Here is a 22,173-nt window from a genome sequence, read left to right as displayed (position 1 = left end):
TTCATTGTCCTCAACCAGGTTTCCCTCGGCCTACCTCTACCTCTTCTTCCTCTAGCAGTCCACTCAGGCACATCCTGTATTAAACTACCTTCTTTTCTGTATACAGTATGTGCCCCAGCCACTTCCAGCGAGACAGTCTCACATATTCATTAACTGGTTCCACTTTCGTAATATCCCTTACTCTTGCATTTGTAACTCTTGTCTTACCACTTTACCCCAAGAATCCTTCTCAGTATTTTATTCTCAAATCCTAATACTTTCTGATCTGTTGCAATTGTACTGTACCGTGACTCATGCCCATAAATTAAAATTGGCCTAACCATGGACTTGTAAATTTTCACTTTAGTATGTACCGAAAGCATATTATTATTCCAAACAGATTTCAACATTCCAACAGCTCGCCAAGCCTGTCTAATCCTCTTCTCAATTTCATTGTTTAATGATCCATTAGATGATACAATCGTTCCCAGATATTTAAAGTTTTCTACATTCTTCACCTCATTATTCCCAGTTACACAATCGATTTGGTTCTCCACATTCATATTAATAATTTTAGTCTTTCCACAATTTATTACCAATCCCACTTTTTCTCCTTCCTCCACTAGACAATCAAACACCCTCTGCATCTCATAAATACTTCCACAAATCAGTACAATATCATCAGCATAGTCCAAATCCATCAGCTTCTTATTTTCTTTCCAGTTAATTCCTGCACCTGTTCTCCTTACAACCTTTTTCATAACATAATCCATAACCATAACAAACAACAATGGCGAAAGAACTCCTCCTTGAATCACTCCTGACCTAACTTGAAATGGATCACTCAAAGAACCACCCACCATTACCTTACAAAAAGTACCTTCATGCAGGCTTCTAATAATATTTACAAACTTCTCTGGTACACCATAGAATCTCATAATTTTCAACATAGCTCCACGTGAAACACTATCAAACGCCTTTTCAGAATCCACAAAACACATACTAAGTGGCATTTTCATCTCATTAGCTTGTTGCATTAGATCTATCTCTCTATCTATCTATTGCCAGACGCCTCAATCCCGTTTGGGGTGGCCACAAACAAATCGCCTCCAAGTCGCCCTGTCCCCCACCATTTCACTACCCTGCTCCCAACTCACACCCCCCTCTCTCATATACCTCTCCACCCCATCCCTCCATCTCATCCTTGGTCTCCCCCTCCCTCTTCCACCCTCCACCTCACTCACATACACTCTCTTCGTCAGTCTTTCACCCTCCATCCTCTCCACATGGCCAAACCACCTCAGTGTGTTCCTCACAACGCTTCCTATCACATCCACATCAACACCACAACGCTGCATTAGATGCTTTACAATAAAAATCTGATCATCACAACCTCGACCCTTTCTAAATCCCGATTGTTCTTCTCTTAAAAAAAAGTCAGGCAGGCACTGAGCTCATAATCTCACAGCATTTGGTGGTAAGCCTACAAAGTTGCTAGAAGCTACCAGAAAAAAATCCACCGACTATAGGAATTTTCCTACAATATTTCTTGGACCCTGCCAAATATATGGTGCGAATTAGAGGGTCCAGACTTCCATTGCGCCAACTGTATATATATATATATATATATATATATATATATATATATATATATACACACACATCAATCCATACATATTTGTATGGCTGTATGACTGATTTTTGCTTCTCTTAACAGAGTACGATGAGGCGTATGATGAAGATGTGTATGGCCACTCAGTCGATGACAGCGAGTATGGTGTCTCACCAGGCATGGGTAAGTTTGATTGGCCATGGGTAAATCAGATTGGGCATATGGGTAGGTGTCACCTGGGGCTTGGATAAGTATGAGTCTGATTGGGCATTCATAACTCTGATTACACATGGGTAAGTCTAGCTGAGCATGGGTGACTTTTTCCAGGCATGGGGAAGTCTGCTTAGCCATGGGTAAGTCTCACTTGGCATGGAGAAGTCTGACTGGCAGACTTGGCATGGAGAAATCTCACCGGGCATGGGTATATTTGTATAGGTATGGTAAATCTCATTGATCTTAATGCTGGGTCAGTGACTGAGTAATCCGCTCATTGGCTGACATGGAGAGAAGAAAGATGGCGTTGGAATTGTTTCCATATGCTGTATACATTTGACATACACTATGTCCTCTTTATATATTGCCTTTAAATTATTTTTGCACTTATGTTAATTGTAAATTACAGGATGATTGCTTTTTATAGTTCTATTGCTACCTTTAAACCTGATTTACCACATCCCTTAGTTTACAGTAGCTTCCATTTGTGTGAAAAAAGGTTAATATTTTGGAATACACCCCTTACACTTAATGTGGACTCACTGCACCGAGTTTTGAATATTATGGAGTGCTGGAGATACCTGTGGTTGCCATCAGGGAAGGGTCCTGATATGCCCAGTTATTCAGACATTCCTGAACTCATTCCCACTCCTCCTAATGGAGGATCATAGACTGCACAAGAAAGAAAACTTCATCTTTTGATTTACCAGGTAATATTCCAGATTGGCTTGGAACCACAGCAGCATCTGTTTGGGAATGGAAGAACTGGCAGTAGGACTGAGTTGTGGAATGCTTGAATGGATAAAGAATACAGTAATATAATGACATGGTGTGGACAGGTTCAAAGAATACAAATAGGAAACTTGATGGAGCTATACTGGGAGTATTGTTGGAAAAGGAAGACCATCTAGTGTCAAAGAAAAACATACAACAGTACACTGGGGAGAGAGAAGGAAGAGGAAGAATAATGACTGAGAGTGTTTATATATATTTTCTTTCTTTTCCAGAGCAATACCTATACAGCCCCAGCAGGGAGACCACTCATGGGTTTGGTCTGTATTTCCCCACCAGTGAAGACATTAAAGAGGAGGAGGAAGTTGATGGAGGGGATCTAGGGAGGGTAAGCAGTAGTGAGACAAGGAGGAGGAAGAGAGAGAGAAGATAAAGGGAAGGAAGAGAGAAAGAGTGAAGAACTGAAGTTGTTGACCTCTGTGCTAGTGACCTTTATGTATTTTATTCTTGCTGTCAACACTTCTATTTTGTTTCGATGCCTGTTTTAACATGAGAGTTAGATATAGTGGTAATTAACTGTTACAACAAAATTTCTTTCTGAACCTGTTTACTTCAGTGACCTATTTTCATTTTTTTTTTTTTCTTCCTTCAGTCAAATGTATTCAGGTTATGTGAGTATTTTTGAACAAGAAAGTTTAGATATAGCGTTATTAACCCCTACACCGCGGGCATGTTTACCGATGTTTTGCGTGTGCCGCGGGGTTATTCGGGCTCCGACAGACTCTCAAAAAATATTTGCCAAAAATCAGTTATTAGTCCTAGAATATTAAAATTACATATGCTTATGGCACATACCTTCAGCTTTCTCCTGGAATGTTTGTTGAGCCTTTGTCAGTTACCGTAGGACTTGTGGAGACCTCTGAAGTTGGGTAACGAAGTCTCCACTTTACACTTCCCGACAACCCTTAATATGATTACCACAGCCAGATATTAACACTATAAACACTACTCTATGATTTTCAAGTAGTTTGGGATCCATACTCCAAAAAAAAAACCACTGTGAAAGCAATGAAAATTACGAGCGCGTCTGACCGTCGCACTGGCACTAGTTCGCTCTTGGTACTCTGTCATTTATTGTTCATAAAACCCCTCACACTTTATATTTCTATTACTATATAACACTTATATATATCTACAGTCTTTATCCATAAGTTTCCTTCAGTAGTATTAGTTTATTGTCACTGTAGGGATTCAGTTTCTTTCAGTAAAATACGTAGCATTCACTTTCTCGTCCTGTATACTAGCATTGAGAGTGAATGTCACTTTCATCTTCACTCTCATAACTCATAGTATTCAGACATACTAGAGTGAAACTTTCACTTTCATTACTCCTAGGATATATACTCGTATTCTTATAATACTACTCATTTACATTTCTATTTACGTTCTCTATTTTATTTATGTTATTTACATTTCCATTTTATTTACACTGTGTTATGCACTGTCACTTGAAGTAACTTATAAAACTATTTTCCACTGTTCACTTATATTTACATTCATTACTTTCACTTGCTGTTTACACATTATTTACACATTATTTACAATTCCACTTGCACTGTTTTACTCAATAGAAAGATCGTAGTCACTCTTTTATCAATTGTCAGCCCTTTACCTCTTTCCACACGAGGTTTAGTAGGGGGTAAAGGTCACAGGGCCCTTTGCATGGGGGTGAAAAAGTCCCTGAAGTCAGCAAGAAGAAACAGACGTACCTCTACTTCGGAAGATGAGAGTAAACTGATAAGGGAGGGCCGTGGTAGAGGCCTACTTAGGGGATATTCAGTGCTACCAATGTTAGCTCTGGAAACAGCTATGTATAGCACAAATGATTGGCAGGAAATCTAGACAATTCATTATAAATTAGGTAGTTCCAGGTGAATGTAAATATCACTTAGGCTTCTCCCTTCCCTCCTTACATGTATATTTATTACGAAAATAGATTATGCAGCATATTTCAGGGGGAAAAAAAACAGCGAAAATTAGCGAACGAGTGCACGTGAGGTGTTGTCAGGTGATAATTAGCCAATTCCAGGTGTATGGCACTCTCACTTACCTTATTTCTTTCTTGTATATATTATTTGGTATAAGAATAGGGCATAGGGCTTATTTCAATGGATGAAATCAGTGAAAAATTCCAGGAAAGATTTACTTAGCTGTAGCACGGCCGGGCAGGCGAGAGGATAGGGTAATGGAGGGGGGGTAGGGAGGGGAGTCAAGAACAGGGAGAAATGGCTAAATTGTCAACAATGGATGGGAGTACAGATGAGATTAGGAGTGCTGACTAGTGTTGGACATTGGCAGTACTGATAGATGATACAAGCCCCCACTTGGAAGCCCGGGTGAATTCAAAATAACACAGAATCACAAAAGCGATGCCCCGTGGTATGATCCCTTGCTCCCAAGCGTCACGAAAGTGACGCCCCGCGGTTAAGGGGTTAAACTCTTTCATAACTACATTTCCTTTATGCCCTTATTAAACTCTTTCAGTACTGTACTACATTTCCTTCCTTAGTCAGCTGAAATCTTCAAAACAGCAAGATGTCATTTATAAGACATCATTGGGTCGAAGGGTTGAAGATGCATTGTGTCATATTGTGGTAGGTGGGTTAAAATAAAAAAGATTTTCCTGGGCTAAAAGAGTTAACCACTTTGGTCAGTGTGTATCATTTATTTTATTCAGCTTAGAACACCCTAATAGTGAACAGGCTAATGAAGGCTCTAACTCCTTTGGTTCAGAAAGTCTCTCCCAAGGTCAATAATGTTGTCTATAGATAGCATGAGTGGAATATTGAACTAGGGACTGAAGGAGTGAATGATAACATTGGCATTGAACTAGGGACTGAAGGAGTGAATGATAACATTGGCAATGATAACAGGAAAGTTAGAAAGTAGAAAAAAAAAAAAGTGTAGTGTGTGTGTGTGTGTGTGTGTGTGCGTGTGCGTGCATGCTCTAAGGGATCTTTGTTTGAAGCATATGCTAGGAATGTAATACTGTATGGTAGGGAAACTTGAGCAGTAAAAGAAGAGGATATTTGTAGGCTCAAACACACAGAAATGACAATGATTAGGCGGATGTGCAGTGTGTCCTCGAATGCAAGGCCTTGCGAGGCTAGGTGTATGATGGAAGATTTGAGAGGAAGGATAGGACTGACGCATAAAGTTGTTGTGATAAGGTGAAGTAGATTGAGATGGTTTGGGCATGTGGAGCAGATGGGAGATGACAATTTGGTCCAGAAAGTGAGAGGTTTGAACGTTGGGGGTTGAGTGGCGAGGCAGACCAAAAAAGACTCGGGATGAGGTCTTAGAGTGTGACCTCAAGGATAAGGGAGTGAGTAGGGAGGCTGCCAGAGATCGAGCTGCATGGAGAGCCACCATTAGGTTACCAAGGCCAAAATGAAAGTCACTGAAGATTTAAAGTATAGAGGAGGAGAACTTAAAAGCAAAGGAGGGAAAGGAAGGGACAGTTAAATGGAGCACAGTACAAGATGCTTTAGGAGGAAGGGAAATAGGGGAGGGAAAGAGTGATGGAAGAAAAGAATTCAGAAAAAAGATTGAGGCACATAGGAGATACATAAGGAGGAAAATGATGGAGAGATAGGGAGTGATGAAAAGAATGTAAAGGAAAAATGAAATATTAGAAGAGACTGCATTCAGAGTATTGTATGTCTTATATTTTATTCTCCATACAGCCATACAGTTGTATTCACATTACAGTAGAATGGAGCAACTGTATTGAAAGAGTTAGAAAAACACTCTGTTAACCCCTTTACTTTGATGTTAATGACAGAATACATGAATGATTCTGGCCTCATCCAAATGATTCTTCTCACCATAGGATAGGGGTTTCATAATGAAGAATCTATTTATAAAAAAAAAAAAAAAAAAAAAAAAAAAAATTGGTTTTATCCCTGGTATCCCTACGTGTCAAGTGGGGTTGGTGGAGGATTAGTGCCCCTCCCTGTAAAACAATTAACTCTAAGCCCTTGGCCACCCCGTCTGGGATACATGGCGTCTGGCAATGAATGAATGAATGAATGAATCCTCAAAGGACTAAGGTGTTTCCCCTGGGTAGAGGACTTTTTGGAAGGGAGCGTGTAGCATTTATGACCGGATGCCCTTCCTGATGTCTACCAGTGACCCTTGGGTGGATTCGATCCTCCAACCCTTCGGTCAGAGTGGAGCGCTCTAACCCACTGAGCCACAGCTGCTAAGTGGAAGGCAAAGGGTAGCAGTGTTTATGCTGATTATGCACATCACAGTACAGTGTTTGATATGATGTTTTTAATGCATTTTTCAATAGGTTCTGTGTTCCATATGAATTAGCACTCCATTTTTGTGACATCTCGAAAGTAGCTGGAGTTAAGAACTCCAGCCAGATTTGGTCCATAAGGGTTTAAGTTTGAGAAATGGCTGGGCTGTATTGCTCACAGAATGCCATTCAAGAGTTAGTGACTGGTCACCCTCACTGTAAATAATGGGACTGAGTAATGTAAGCTTTGTTCTCCTGAAATAACAGTAAAGGAATGGATTTTGGCAGGAGTATCATTATTTAACATATTGGTATCAGTCTAATATGATGTTTTAATTTTTCAGCGTAACTCTGAAGATCGGAGCCGTCATGATTCTTCTGGCTATGAGAAGCCTCCACTCTCACCTGAAGAGGAGGTGAGTAGAGGGAAGGAGGAGAGAAGAGTGAGAGAGGAATAAAAAGGGTATATGGTAATGGTTGGGAGGAAGGAGAGGAAATGAGTGAAGGGTAGAAAGAATTGTATTGTGTGGGTTGATTAATAAAAGTAAATCAGTAGATATAAAAATGATGGGAGAACAGAGATTATGGGAAAAGAAAATAAGATGTAATGAATGTATTATGGAACATGAAATCCATTTATGTGGCCTTATAATGACATGGCTGTCTGTGGTTGCTGCATGTGGGGTCTTTGCCTAATTTGCTCATAGTTGCAAAGCTGATTCAGAGGGCTAAGTTTAAAAATTCCCTTTTTAGTAAACCTTTGAAAATCCCCCACTTCATTATTTGTGAGTCAGACTGGGCACTGATGCTATATTACACATCTCTGGTTTCTCTTTTTTGATTAACAGCTGGTGTCTCTAGGGTCTGGGGAGAAAAATGTCAATCCATTCTTGTATATTAATTGCATATCTTATCCATAAACCAAAAGTCAGATGGCTAGTTCTGCAGAGTTTACATCTGCATCATCATGTACCCTCTGTGTTTATCATCTTTGTTGATTATGATAACTCACTTCTCTTGTCTTGAATGAATTATAAGTTCATTCCCATTTCCAGGCACTTCTAGTAGTTTGAGCACTTTTTCATATCTATCAGTTGTGGTATTCACTCACCATGCTCTCACTCGATGTAGTGCTGCTCTCTGGTGACTGCCCTTTCCTCTCTTCCATCTTTCATTCCCTTCTTCCTTTTCTGTCTTTCTTTCATTCTTTCCTCTTCCTTCTGTCTACGGGTGACTCTGCACTAAGTGACAAGCCAAATAGTTTCCTGTACACCAGGAAACCATTTATTGCACTGGGTGGTAACCCTATAACCAGCTTATAATACCTCGTGGTTTAGTGGCAATTAGGGCGCTCCAGTCAGATTAAGCCTGTGTAGGTTTATATCCAAGTGGTGGTTGGAGTTTGTTGCTCTTTTAATGTCACTCAGGGATAAGTGAGGCTGGTCATTCTCATCTTAAATGCTAGGACTGACTTGCCTTGCCCCAGCTCCTATGCTCCTTGGGGCAACACAGGTTGAGATGTTGTAGGTGTAGATGTAGGTATTACTGACTAGAATTCTTGTGTCATTAGTAGCCTGTATTTTAGTTTGTATGTTTGGCTTATAGTAGCTATTGCAGTGCTGCTTTATTTACACTTCATCTTCATTGCAGATTCTCTTGAGCTCAGTGCTGGATGAGCTTCATAACATCTTAGGAGATCAGTATTCCGATGCAGAGCTGACCCGGATAGCCATCACCCATAACTTTCAACTTGAGGCGGCTTTAAACACCCTGCTCAACAAGTCTGCTCCATCAGCAGCATCTACAGCTGCTGCAGCTGCCACCAGTCAGCCCTTGCCGCAGAGGGAAAGGAGGCAACGATCTAGAGGTATCAACTTTAGTTTTTCACCATCATAGCAGTGTATATATATACTGTGTATATATATACTGTGTATATATATATACTGTGTATATATATATATATATATATATATAATATCTATCTATCTATCTATTGCCAGACGCCTCAATCCTGTTTGGGGTGGCCACAAACAAATCGCCTCCAAGTCGCCCTGTCCCCCGCCATTTCACTCCCCTGCTCCCAACTCACACCCCCCTCTCTCATATACCTCTCCACCCCATCTCTCCATCTCATCCTCGGCCTCCCCCTCCCTCTTTCCCCCTCCACCTCACTCACATACACTCTCTTCGTCAGTCTTTGACCCTCCATCCTCTCCACATGGCCAAACCACCTCAGTGTGTTCCTCATAACGCTTCCTATCACATCCACATCAACACCACAACGCTCCTTTATATCCTCATTCGTCAGCCTGTCTCTCCATGTGGCTCCACAGGCTCCTCTTAACTCATTTCCACTGCTCTCACTCTTGACTTGTGTCCTTCCAACAATGTCCAAGCTTCACTTCCATACGTTAGAGTTGGTATCACAATACTGTCATGTAGTAACTTTTTCACTTCCATGCTCACTTCCCTGTTTCTTATCACTGCTTTCAAATATATATAATATATATATATATATATACGCGTGCCGATTACACTTGGTTCACAGACTACACACACATCCAGAGCCACTCCAACACTACAATTACACATACAAGCTCTTCTCACCCTACATACAATCTCTACTAGACAGCCTAAGCCACTTGGTAGAGATACATTGGCTGTATCGTCCCGACTTCGATCGGGATATGCCGGTCCTGCAGTGGATACTCAAACGGCTGATGATGATGATGATGATATATATATATATATATATATATATATATATATATTACATAAGGATGAGATAAAGTAGGAGCCAGGAAACAAGATAAAGAAATCTTGTGATAATGGAAGAACTACCAACAAACATGCCTAGTGAAATGAAGCAGACATTCATTCACTTATCATTCAGTCTTCTACATGTGTTGGTAATTGCAGAAAGACTGGAATTAATGAGGGAATTCAGTTTAGTGATAGGAAAGAGGTAAAGGTCAAAAGAAGTGGAAATCAGAGTGGCATAGAGAAGGAAAATTATTGTAGTTATGAATGCCTTGGTATGAAATAATTGTCTGAGTGTGGCAGTTGCAAGATGATTGCTTGAAATAGTTTCAGTATCAACACTAATATATGGTTAAGATTTTGGTGTGACATGGAAACAGAAAGTCCAGAGTTACAGCCATGGAGATGAGGTTAGTGAGTAATGTATATGGTGTACTTAGAGTGAACAAGATGAGAAGTAACAATTGTGATTGTTGGAAACTTTAGAGTGAGGAAATCCATGGACAGTAGAGTTGAAGAGAGCATGCTTAGATGGTATAGTTGTGGAGAGAATGCATTAGTAGAGGAAAGGGTGAATGTGAGTGAATTTGAGGGCGGGAGTAGGTGTATTAGGCCAAGAACATGGATAGATATGAAATGAGTACTGTATCTGAGGGAACAGGCTGTGAGGGTTAAGGAAACTAGACAGCTGACAAGGGATCAAGCCGGTTGGATGAGTTTTGTAAGGGTGAGTCTGTGACGAGCTTGACATCTCCCCCTTCCCCCCCCCCCTTTTTTTTTTATTTTTTAGCATAAGTCATAAAATTGACTCTGTCTGATTGATATTTATGAAGCTACATGCAGAAAGGTGTACAATCAAAGACAAAAATTGTGTTACAGTTTTGTCCGAAGATTAAGTGTAACACACGAAACATCATGAGAGCTTTACCGCAGCTACATATTCATGGTTGGCTAACCTGACTTTCCTAGAGCCTCATATCTGCAGCTGATGGGATAACAGTACAAATGTACCAAGGACATTCCAAAGCCTTAAAATCCATTCTTGAGAATTGCTGCATCTGAGAGAAAAAATGTGAACTGTATTTGGTCAGACAATGATTGCGTGGCTGTTACATCTTACTTCTTCCCATACCTTGGTTTGGAGAGGACAGATAAATCCATACAGCTACTAGGAAGATGAGAGAGGGCATGACATACCTTTATATAGTGGGAGAGAAACCCAAACATATGGTGCAAACATTCGGTGTAAGCAGAACTGTAGAAAGGTGGATTAAGATTTGTGCAATTTCAGGAGGGACACAACAAAGAACGGTCATCGTTCAGGTTGCCCTCATGTTACCACATGAATGTTGGACTAGGTATTAATCACAGCAATGATAGGCAACACCTGCAAGCAGTGCTTATGCTTTACAAGACATATTGCATCTAGAATAAAGCACATAAAGTTGTGCATAGACTGATTAAGTATTCGATCTCCAGCCTGTGGGATTCATTTCACCACTCATAACAAAACATTCGATCATCTTCATACATTAACTCTATCCACATATGTAGAATAGTTTGGACAGCTTTGTTTGGTAGTAGTGTCAGATAATGGCAATCACTTCTTATAAATACAAACTTGAGATGTGTAGAAGTTATTAAGGAAGTAAACTTATTTCCAGACATGTCTTGATAACCGAATTGCAGTGTTCTCGACTTGGCATAAAAAAAGAGAACAGATGAGAAACATTCATATATGTTGTATCAAAGTAAAAGTAGCAGTCGGAAAAAAATACAATATGCAGTATAGATATGTTTCGCTTAGTTAACAAAAATACGCATGCATCCACCAGCTCATCACCTGGAGAAAATGGCAATTCGGTCAGTGCTACCAACCATTCATTGACACAGAGCAGACCGCACCAAAACTTGAGCCTTTCAGCAGATGTTTTCACCAAATGTCACGACAACTATAGTCTTTGTACCGGTGAGATAGAAGCAGGATATTGGGGGCTTGAATGGTGCATGAATAGGTGTTTGGTCCATTTCATTGGTCATTCTGTTGTTTAGTGGTTCTGCTATCATATTCTATCTTTTCCTTGCTTTGTGGACCTGAACTTGCCCCAACACTAGGTGGGAAAAGAGGCAGGACAATGATGATGATGATGATGAAGAACTTAATAGATCATGAAGACAACCAAGTGGAAATTTTTAATAGGTTCTCAAGGAAGACAAGAAGAATCTGTAATTGGGAAAATGGGTGCAAGAGGTGAAAATAGAAAAAGTTTGCCATAGAAAAGGAAAGTATGGAAAAAAAAAAAAAGAGAGAGAATGAACCTGTTGCATATGTGCTAGGGTTGTCTCAGGATTGGTATGTTGGTACAGTATTAATGAGAGTGATTTTATGACATGTTTGTAGTTATAGTGGAAGATCAGTAATGTCTGTTTTCATAAATTTCAGATTTTCAAATTGTTCACTGCCATTGTCTGAGATATGAACTCCTTTTCACACAGGTCACTTCCCTAACCAGTTGACTACCACCTCCCTCAGAGCTTGACGAATGAAAACACTTGAAATGCTGCTGTGATATGCAAAAAATTATAATTCACTGTGAGAGGGAAAACATGTCACTGTCTCCAGTATATAAAGCCATCCATGCCAGAAGTCTGTGAATGCCAAGAATAAGGGTCACTGAAAAATGCAATTATTGCCTTACATCTGATTGTGTTATTTATATTTTATCCTTACTCTCTCCAGGTAGTTGGGGGTGCCCATCATCCACTCATTTGATATAGTTCTTCCTTACTTCTTTCAATAATTTCTGTGAATTATTTCTGTCTGACTTCGTCTCCTCCTGTTTCTCACATCCATCCTGTCACTGTTTATTACTTTTCTTTCCACTTCATGCGGCTGTATACTGAGTGACAAGCTTAATGGTTTCGTGTAACCCAGTAAACCGTTTATAACGTTGGACAGTAACCATATAGTCATATATCAGGGTGGCATGAAGCCTACTGTGATACCTCTGTTATCTGGGTGGAGAGATGCATTTTTGGCATCCTGAAACCAAACCTTCACACTAATCCCTGCACTTCGCTGTGGCGAGGCACAGTTAGCTTCCTGGGAACATAATTTTGCTGCATGGGATGGCCCTGCAGGGGAGGTATCTTCTCTGCAGTTGATGGATCTGCTCGAATAGACGGACTAGGGTAGCTCAACATCTATCTCCAAATGATTTTAATCAAATTTGGGGGAGACTTTTTGAACTGGAAGGGTTAGATATAGACTTGATTACTCTTCATTGCTAGGAGATTCATGTAATTAAAAACACCTAGAGATAGTAACAATGTAATAAAAAGTGCAGTTAAGGAGAAAAGAAGGCTTTTCCGGGAATGGAAGAAGGGAGATAGCAAAGAGGATTATTTGGCTGCCAAGCGTAGGGCTAGAAGAGAGGTATACAGGGCAAAGTCTGAGTCACAGAGACTATTACTTGATAACCTAAATCATGGGGAAGGGAAAAATATGATATTTAGGGTGGCAGGTCAAGTGAAGAGGGATAATCGGGATATTATAGGTGAGCAGTGTGTGAAGAATGATGAAGGAAGGGTAGTGGTGAACAGTGAGGATATTAGATGCATGGAGAGAGCATTATAACCGGTTGTTGAATGAGGAGTTTGACTGGGACAGGGAAGGTTTGGAGCCAGCAGATCCAGTGTCTGGCCCTTGGCCTCTGATTGATACTGCTACTGTGAGTGAGGCAATAGGCAGGCTGAGGGTGGGGAAGGCAGCAGGTGTGTCTGGGTTGACTGCCGAAATGCTGAAGGCCTCAGGCGATATAGGGGTGAGTTTAGTCACTGACCTGATAAATAGGATTATTTATGAGTGTGTTGTCCCAGATGATTGGCTGAAGAGTGTAATTGTAAATGTGTACAGTATAAAGGGAAGGGTGATGCCCTGGAAAGAGGAAATTATAGAGGTATAAAGCTTTTAGATCAGATAATGAAGGTAATGGAGAGAGTTTTAGAAGGCATGATTAGAGAAAGAGTGAATATTGATGAGATGCAGTTTGGGTTTATGCCAGGTAGTGGGACCACTGATGCTATATTCATTGTTCGACAGCTTCAGGAAAAATATATTGGTAGGAGAAGGGATCTTTGTTTTTGTTTATTTGGAAAAGGCCTTTGACAGAGTCCCTAGAGAGGTGGTGAAGTGGGCAATGAGAAAGCTTGGCTTGGAGAAGTGGCTGGTTAGGGTGGTTATGGCTATGTATGTGGGTGCTCACACCCAGGTAAGAGTGAATGGAGATTTGAGTGATGAGTTTTCTGTGAATGTTGGTGTGCATCAGGGGTCAGTCTTGAGTCCCATGTTGTTTATCATGGTACTTGAAGCCCTTTCACGTGACTTTAGAAACGGACTCCCGTGGGAGTTGTTGTATGCTGATGATTTGGTGTTGATTGCAGAGAACGAAAGGGAGGCGGAGGAAAGGTTTAGGAAGTGGAGAGATGGTATGGGGCACAAGGGTTTAAGGGTAAATGCAGATAAAACAAAAGTGATGATATCTAGGGTTGGTGGCGGTACTGTCAAAGACAAGGGAGAGTGGCCATGTGCAGTTTGCCACAAGGGCGTGGGAAGTAAATCCATCTTGTGCGGTGTTTGTGATAAATGGGTGCATAAGAGATGTAGTGGTATCAGAGGTAGACTGCGAGATAATGCTGATTTTATGTGTACGGCGTGTCGGGGTGAGCAGGTGGAGATTGTCAGACGTGAAAGGATTGAACTTGCTGGTGAATCTCTTGAGTGTGTGTAAGAGTTTTGTTATTTGGGAGACATGTTGTGTGCTGGAGATGGGGCTGGAGCTAGCTCTGTGGCTAGGGTGAGAAGTGGTTGGAAGAAGTTCAGGGAGCTCTTGCCTGTCCTGACATTGAGAGGACTCTCCCTACGTGCTAAGGGGTCTTTGTATGCAGCATGTGTTAGGAGTGTAATGCTGTATGGTAGTGAGACCTGGGCAGTGAAGGAGGAAGATATTCGCTGGCTCAGACGTATAGAAATGACAATGATTGGGTGGATGTGCAGTGCGTCCCTGCGTCCAAGGCCTGGAGGGGCTGGGTTTACGATGGAAGAGTTGAGAGGTAGGATGGGACTGGAGTGTATTGGTGTTGTGATGAGGAGAGGTAGATTGAGATGGTTTGGACATGTGGAGAGGATGGGGGATGATTATTGGGTGAAGAAGGTGAGAAGTGTTAATATTGAGGGTGGGGTTATGAGGGGTAGACCGAGAAAGACATGGGACGAGGTTAAGTGTGACCTCAGGGTTAAGGGACTGAACAGGGAGGCTGCAATGGATCGTGCAGCATGGAGAGCCGCCATTAGGTGACCACGGCCAACACATGTAAGCATGTTGGAGCCTTTAAAAACGAAACAAAACAAAACGATTGGATTAGAGTGATTAAAGTAGGCCTATATCCAGACTTTTCAAAGGTGGTGGTGTCATTTTATGCTGAATCTGGACTTTCATAGCAGCTGGCTGGTCAAGGGTCTTCTGCATGCTTGCTATTGGGGTCTGGGTGTATGCATAAGTGATGTTGAGGAGCAGCACAAGACGTCAGAACAATAGAGAACGGCTCTTTTTCCACTGATATTGAAAAAAAACAGACTGTGAGAAATGAACCTTTAAGCAAGTGGGAGGGGGGGGTCATCCGGCACTCTTGACTCTCTTCTGCTGTTGGCCTGTAAAGATGTCAAATTTTTAACTGACAGATGCTCAGCAGACTTTTGACTTTACTGTATATGTTTTTCCTTATCTCAGCATGCCTACAGTATACGTAGCCAGATTTTTTTTTTTTTTTTTTTTTTTTTTTCCATCATCATCTGGACCTCCTTTCTCACCCTAGGGCAGGATGAGGAGTAGCAGTGTCCAGACAGCCCAAATTTGCCTAGTCCAATGGGGCCACGCTTCCCTTCACTTATCATTCAAGCCCCTAGAATCCTGGCTATATCGGATACGCTAAAAACATTCACCAAGTTTGTATCTTCACATAAACGTATCCAATAGAGTCAGTCTGGACTCTGCCACGTTAAAAAAGGGTGCCGAATCCCTGATCATGCACTTCTTCTCACAACATTCATCCAGTCAGCTCGATCTCATCAGTTCCTTAGCCTCACTGACTTCCAAACCTCTTCCTCACACACTCATCCACCATATTTCTCTATCTTCTCCTTGGCTCACCTCGCCTCCTCCCACCTTCAGATTTGCTCAGATATACCTTTTTCACCACTCTGTTGTTATCCATTCTCTCCACATGGCCATACCACCTCAGTACACTCTCTTCGATTCTAGTGTCCACAGACTTCCTCACTCCACATGTTTCACGAACCACATTAGCCTATTTCGTGTCCTATCCACCCTCTGTACTCCACATACATTCCTCAGCAGTCCCATCTCCACTGCTTTTTTTTTTTTTTTTTCAACAATAAATAGTATAATGCTGCTCACAGGTGTATGTCTGATATTACAGTACTTCTGTGTGTGGGCTTCGAGGGAAGTACAGCATTACACAGGATAATGAAAAAGGAGGCTTACGTATTCATTACCAAGTACAGTTTTAAAGCCTTGAAGTAGAAATAAACCAAAAGTACTGTTCTGTCCTCCTTTTCACTGCCACTGCATTGTATTTTTTTTTTTTTTTCTTGGTATATTAATCTTTTATTTCTAGCAGGCTTTACATACTGCATGCTTATCTAATTCCTGTGATTTTCTTCATCAGGTTTTTTTTTTTTTTTTCCCAGTCATGTTGTTGGTGAGCTTCCCTCTCTGTTGGTAAGATACAGGCAGACTTTGTTTTAATCGTGGGATGTGCTCTAAAATATTAAAACTTTTTATATACAAATGCTTGCCATTGTAAATCTGTAGAAGCTGGTAAATGAGCTATATAGGTAGCAGTGGAAGTTTGATATGCATTTTTTTTTTTTTTTACTGAGATTTAATTTGAAAAAAAAAAAAAGAAAAAAGAAAAATGGGGGAAGGAAGACTAGTGAGACTGTTGTGCTGGAAGTGGTTGTCATCATATAGTGGCACCAACATTACCAGATGGTGGAGTTGCCCATTAATACAAGTCCTCAGTCCCCTCCACATGTCCTAAAATGGTGATGGTGAGCTGCAAGAGGAGGGCATCTTCTGCCTGCAGTCCACCAGGTTCATGTTCAGATGAGCCTAGGGTTGAGGCTGCTATTACTACTTCTATAATGAGAATTGACTGTATTGTACATCTCCAACCAGGAAGCACAGGAGTGACCCCAGCAGAGGGTGTGGAGCAACTCTCTCTCTCATCAGCACAACCCCAAGACCGAGGTAAACAAGCACCTCGAGCAAATGCAGCTACCAATAGAGTACAGAAAGAAGCTTCAGCTGTGGCTGTTATTACTACCCCGGACAATCGATCCATGGATGAAAAATCTCCTGCCCCAGTTGTTTTTGCAACGCCAGCCAAAGGAGGTTCAAGCAGCTCGAAGGTGGTCAGAGGATTTGTTTTGGATGCAGAAGGTGAGTACAACTTGCTGTGTGTGGTTTTACTTATGATGTCAAGCTTGTAGAAACTTATCATTGTTGCTTGTACAGGCAGTCCCCCTTTTTGTGTTAGTGACACATTACCATATAACAAGCACTGTACTGGTACTTTAAAGTGGGAGAAATAGTAAATCAGCTTCATAGGTAAGAGTGGAGCTAGTGGTATAACCGACATACTGCTGATATTTGCATTTTTTTCTGACACCGAAATGATACCAATATTTACTGTTGATATCGGGATACCAGATATGGACGAGGAAACATTAAAATGACTCATTGAATATATTGGTCATTGTTTTGCCTAATTCTGTGTGAAATAATGTTGTTACCTTGACAGTGTTTGCAGCTTAATAGTCTTACTAACATCCATTAAAGGTTCATATAATGAGTGGGTGAGTGGGAAAGGAGAGGGGGGGGGGGAAATTATCGAAGGTGGAAAGCAGCAAGTTGAGCATATAGTACACTGTGTACTGGTGGTGTGTAAGTGTGGTGGCCATGTGTTTTCATGTACTTAAATAGTGTACCCACACTGTCAAAAAAAGTGCAGACTGCCCTCACCCATTGGTTTTTATATTCTTTATTTAGTTGTAATATTTAGTCACTCTTCTCATTGAAATCTGAATAAAGTACAGTAGTGATTCACTGCATATAAATAGAAAGAAGGCAGTAGATGGGGACAATAAGTGGACAGTAACTATGAGGGGATGAAAAACATTTAGCAGGTTCGTTGAAGCTCAGCTTATACAGTCATACAATCCTTTAGTTGATGGAAAAATGTTACGTGTAGAATTTGCCTGTGCTTCTTCATTACTGAGCTATATGTACAAGGTTTGCAGTTTGGTACTCGCATGTGCTATGTAATGTATATATATATATATATATATATATATATATACAGTATCTCCATCATCCAATCCTATGCTGCCCCATATATATATTAGTGATACGTGGGGGTGCTCACCATCCATTCACACGATGTAGTGCTGCTTTGGGTGTCTACCCTTTCCTCTCTTCTCTCCATCTTCTTTCTTTCTCTCCTTCATTCTTTCCCCTTTCTTCTGCCTACGGGTGACTTACACTCCGTTTTTTGTCTCTCTTTCCTTCATTCTATCCTCTTCCTTCTGCCTATGGGTGACGGGTGACTCTACACTGAGTGACAAGCCAGATGGTTTCCTGTACACCAGGAGGCTATTTACTATGCTGGGTAGTAACCATATAACCAAATAATGGCACCTGGTGGTTTAGTGGGTAATCAAAGTGCTCCAGTCGGATTTAGCTTGTGTAGGTTTATATCCAAGGGATGGTTGGGGTTTATTGCTCATGTAATGCCACTCAGGGATGAGTGAGGCTGGTCACTGTCCTCTTAAATGTGAGGACCAACTTGCCTAGCCCCAGGTTCCTATGCTTCTCAACAGGACTGTTTTATGAGAATTCCGCATTATAGGGCCATATGTTTACATGATAAAGGGTTTCACGGTACCTAAGCCAGCCCCAAATTTACCTTGTGGGACAGTTTCAGTTTTTTTTTCCCAAGACATTTACCTACCAAATAAAGACTTCATTACCAACACTAGAGGATTTCTCACCTTGAATGGAAGAGGTTGTGGGCATGCTGGGGGGAGATGGAATGGAGTTCAAAAAAAAAAAAAAAAAAAAAAAAGCAAGGATCACACAGAGCACATGTACAGCCAGAGTGAGGGGAGGGGCTAGGTTCAGCTGGGGCAGGAATGCTCAGTGGACCATGACGACACCCCGCGCAGACACGTACAGCCATACATCATAGGCTGTTGCAACCTGAGCTGTGACTATCACTGGCCGCGTTATGTCTGTTCCCACTGCGTTATGACCATAGTTTGCCGTGTTATGACTATTTGAACCATAATTTGGGGCCTCTGGCCACGTTATATCTATTCTCACCGAGTAGTATGGTGTAAAAAAAAAATGGGCAGCTTCCTGTGCCTGTGTTAGTCTGTCATATATTCAGTTTTTATTTCAATTGAACCCCTGTCCTGTAACCACTCTAGCCACTTCTTCCTCTTTTCCTCAATTGCCCTCTTAACCTCTTCACCCCACCATGCCTTACTTTTCTTCTTTGTTGGTACCCTCACCACACTACACACCGCTATAGCATTCCTAACTAAGTTAATATGATTTTTTTAAGCACCAGCATTGTTTTTACATCTGCTAAACAAAATTAAGATTTGCAAGTACCAACCTAATTTAGCACTAAATTCCTTGAACTCAAAGAAAGGCATTGATAATTGTGTATATTATTTATATGCATTTTACTGAGGATTAATTTAAAAAAAAAATGAAAATAAACTGAATTTCTGCTCACAGCTCTTGTACCATTGAAATTAATTATTAACCCCTGTGCTCTGGTTGATGTGTATAGCCGTCACGATTTTGGGCACAGAACAATTCCGGTTGACATGTATTGCTGCAAGCGTCTTCCTTTGAACCCTTGACCGTTTTCTGTGACAACCACAGGGTAGGTGGATACCCAAGGTACCGTAATCGTGATGTCAAATGTGAATACTGAATAAGTGCTTTAACAGAGGGAAATTATTGTAACTGACACAGAAAGTCAGTACAGAAAATCAAAGAGATATTATTTTTCCCACACACCTACAGGGCATAGTGGCACTATGAAAGGGGTGATGATTCATTCTTATGACAGTGAGTATGGAAAAGTTGAAGATTGAGTGGAAAATTCCTGGTTTTCTCGAAGGAAGGCCGGGCAGTGTTAAAAGCACCACTCCGATCATGCTGCCAATGTTAGCCAGCGAGTCGAAGGTCACTGGCAGTGGCGCGTGCTCGGAAACAGCCTGCCAAAACATGGAAAGCCAGTCATCTTTAACTTATCCTTACTCATTGACAGGACTACCTGGAGACCTGGAAATGCTTTCATATGTAAGAGGAAGAGTTGATTAGTCATATGTATTTTTAATGTTTTCTCTAGCTATTTTAGTTTGGCAGATATTAGGGTTTGAAGTAAGGGGATTTTTGCCAAAATCACAGAGATACCCCGTAGTGAGGAATGGGTGATGTCGGAAAACCCCCAGTGTGTAGGGGTTAAAGCTAAGTCATACCGTTGATGGAACACTGCCATTGTATGTGTGCGTGCCACCTGACTCGCAGGTTGCTACTTGTTCACCACAGCTCCTTGACAGAAAACTGCTGTCTAGATATTTGTGTTGAGCATCATACTAACCACAGTGATATTATGGTCTAAATGTTCCATATGTTTTAGTTCAAGCATTTTACCTTTTACGACAGTCAACAGAATGTGGGACAAGATGCAATCATTCAAAAATAATTATCATTACAGAATTAGTTCACACCAAAATTGGTGGAGAAATAAGTCCTGGGGTCAAGGATCTTATGGTAAAACATTCATTCATTTATTTTTTGTCGATACTCAACCGATTCCGATAAAATTAATAATTCCCTTCCGATACCAATACTGATATTAATCGGCTTTTGCTTGTTGATTTACAGCACTAAGTGGAACTTTAATATGCACTCTTTATACATAATATTGTGGACTTCAAATAAAATGACCTTAAAAAGGGTACTTTTAATGACAGTTTACAATACTTAGTTTGAGTTACTTTGTGTTGTTTTCTAATTTCTGTGGATTGGTGAGAAATAATGATTCATATGTGCAGTATTCTCTGTGTATTGTAAAAGATGATCGTAGTTTGTGTATCTTAACCCCTTGAATCTAATTATAGAAGTTATATTTTTTTCAGTACCTGCAGACAATTTTATTCAACTTTAGAACTTTTTTTTTTTTTCCCCCCCATGGCTTTGGACATGTCAGGATATGAATCTAGTGGGCTGGAGCCTGAATTTGCCCTTCTCATGTAATTCACCATCCTCCTCTCAAGGGGTAGGGAAGGAGTTGAAAGGCATTTATATAACGGCAGTGCAGCTACCCAGTAATATCAGTACCAGTGTATGAAGGCATCCCTCTCTGGTATTGAGATGCATAAAGTTACTGAAGATCATATTTAACTTCCAGAGATGTACAGTAATTATATATTACTAAGCTCAGAATGTAATTGTCTGTGGATACCAGGAATGACATGTACAGTAACAGTATATCATCGAGTTGAAGGGGTTAACTTTGCAGTTTTCTGTCCTGTTGCAGATTGTTTCCCATAATGCATTTGCAGAATAATAGTATTTTGGTTCCACATCCATTCTGTAGCACGTGTTCATGACTAGCATCACATTCTAATGTTGCAGAATTTTCTTTATGTATGGTAGTTATAAATTTTCAAGTTTAATTGTCATATTAGGTAAAAACATTAGCAGCCAATCCCTTTGAGGTGTTGGAACTCAGGGCTAGGATACCAGCCTACTCTCCTTGTTGGCATTGCTGGTATATAATTGAAAAATCCCCAGTCTTCTTTTCAGTATATGCAGAGTTTTCACAGACTAGGGCATTCAGACCACTAGACCACCAAATGTCTCAGACCTGAAACTGTTGTATTTTCAGAACAAATAACATTTCCATATCTGGGTATACAGTAATTCTTCCACTTTATTTGTCATGTTCAAAAAATGAAATGTAATGTTTCCCCCTCACACTACAACACATTTACCTTGTTCACATTACTTTCACAACACAGACAGTCCTTCATCATTACCTGAATTTTAAAATATCAGGGCATGCCTGGCTGAATTGTCAGGTTTCCTGCAGTCCACAGGGTTTACATCTAGGAGAGCCTAGTGCCGTAGCAATAACAACAAATGTTTAATATGTGGGTATCATTCTTCCACTTTGTCTTATATAGGAAATAAAAACCAGTTTCATTCCATTTCATTCCTCTCTCAAGATGGTGCCACCCCTGCTGCTGAGAGTAACCAAGAGGATCAAGAGTCTAAACGGTCTCGATCCAGCACTCCTGTGAGGTCTGGTTTTAATAAAGAGCGAGACAACCTAGGTGCCACACCCTTAGCTAAGACTCCTGCCAAGTAAGTGTGATATAGATGTACATGAAATAAAAATGCAT

At 40.8% G+C, this 22,173-nt stretch overlaps 1 protein-coding gene across 1 annotated transcript in view; it reads left to right on the top strand.

Moving 5' to 3' along the window:
- HBS1 (translation elongation factor EF-1alpha (GTPase) HBS1) overlaps positions 1-22,173 on the top strand; it is a 93,124-nt gene that overhangs the window by 4,750 nt on the left and 66,201 nt on the right. Inside the window, exons 2-7 of the mRNA XM_080280526.1 lie at positions 1,697-1,774; positions 2,812-2,924; positions 7,187-7,258; positions 8,493-8,709; positions 16,862-17,125; positions 21,997-22,135. Of these exons, the coding sequence (XP_080136652.1) occupies positions 1,697-1,774; positions 2,812-2,924; positions 7,187-7,258; positions 8,493-8,709; positions 16,862-17,125; positions 21,997-22,135 (883 nt within the window). The remainder of the gene's footprint in view (positions 1-1,696; positions 1,775-2,811; positions 2,925-7,186; positions 7,259-8,492; positions 8,710-16,861; positions 17,126-21,996; positions 22,136-22,173) is intronic.

The sequence above is a fragment of the Coenobita brevimanus genome, chromosome 85 (genome assembly GCF_032717465.1).
Source record: "Coenobita brevimanus isolate Jiangsu-jjx chromosome 85, ASM3271746v2, whole genome shotgun sequence".
NCBI classification, from domain to species: Eukaryota; Metazoa; Arthropoda; class Malacostraca; order Decapoda; family Coenobitidae; genus Coenobita; species Coenobita brevimanus.
Note: the sequence above shows the minus strand (reverse complement) of the source record. Positions and strands in the feature narration are given on the sequence as shown.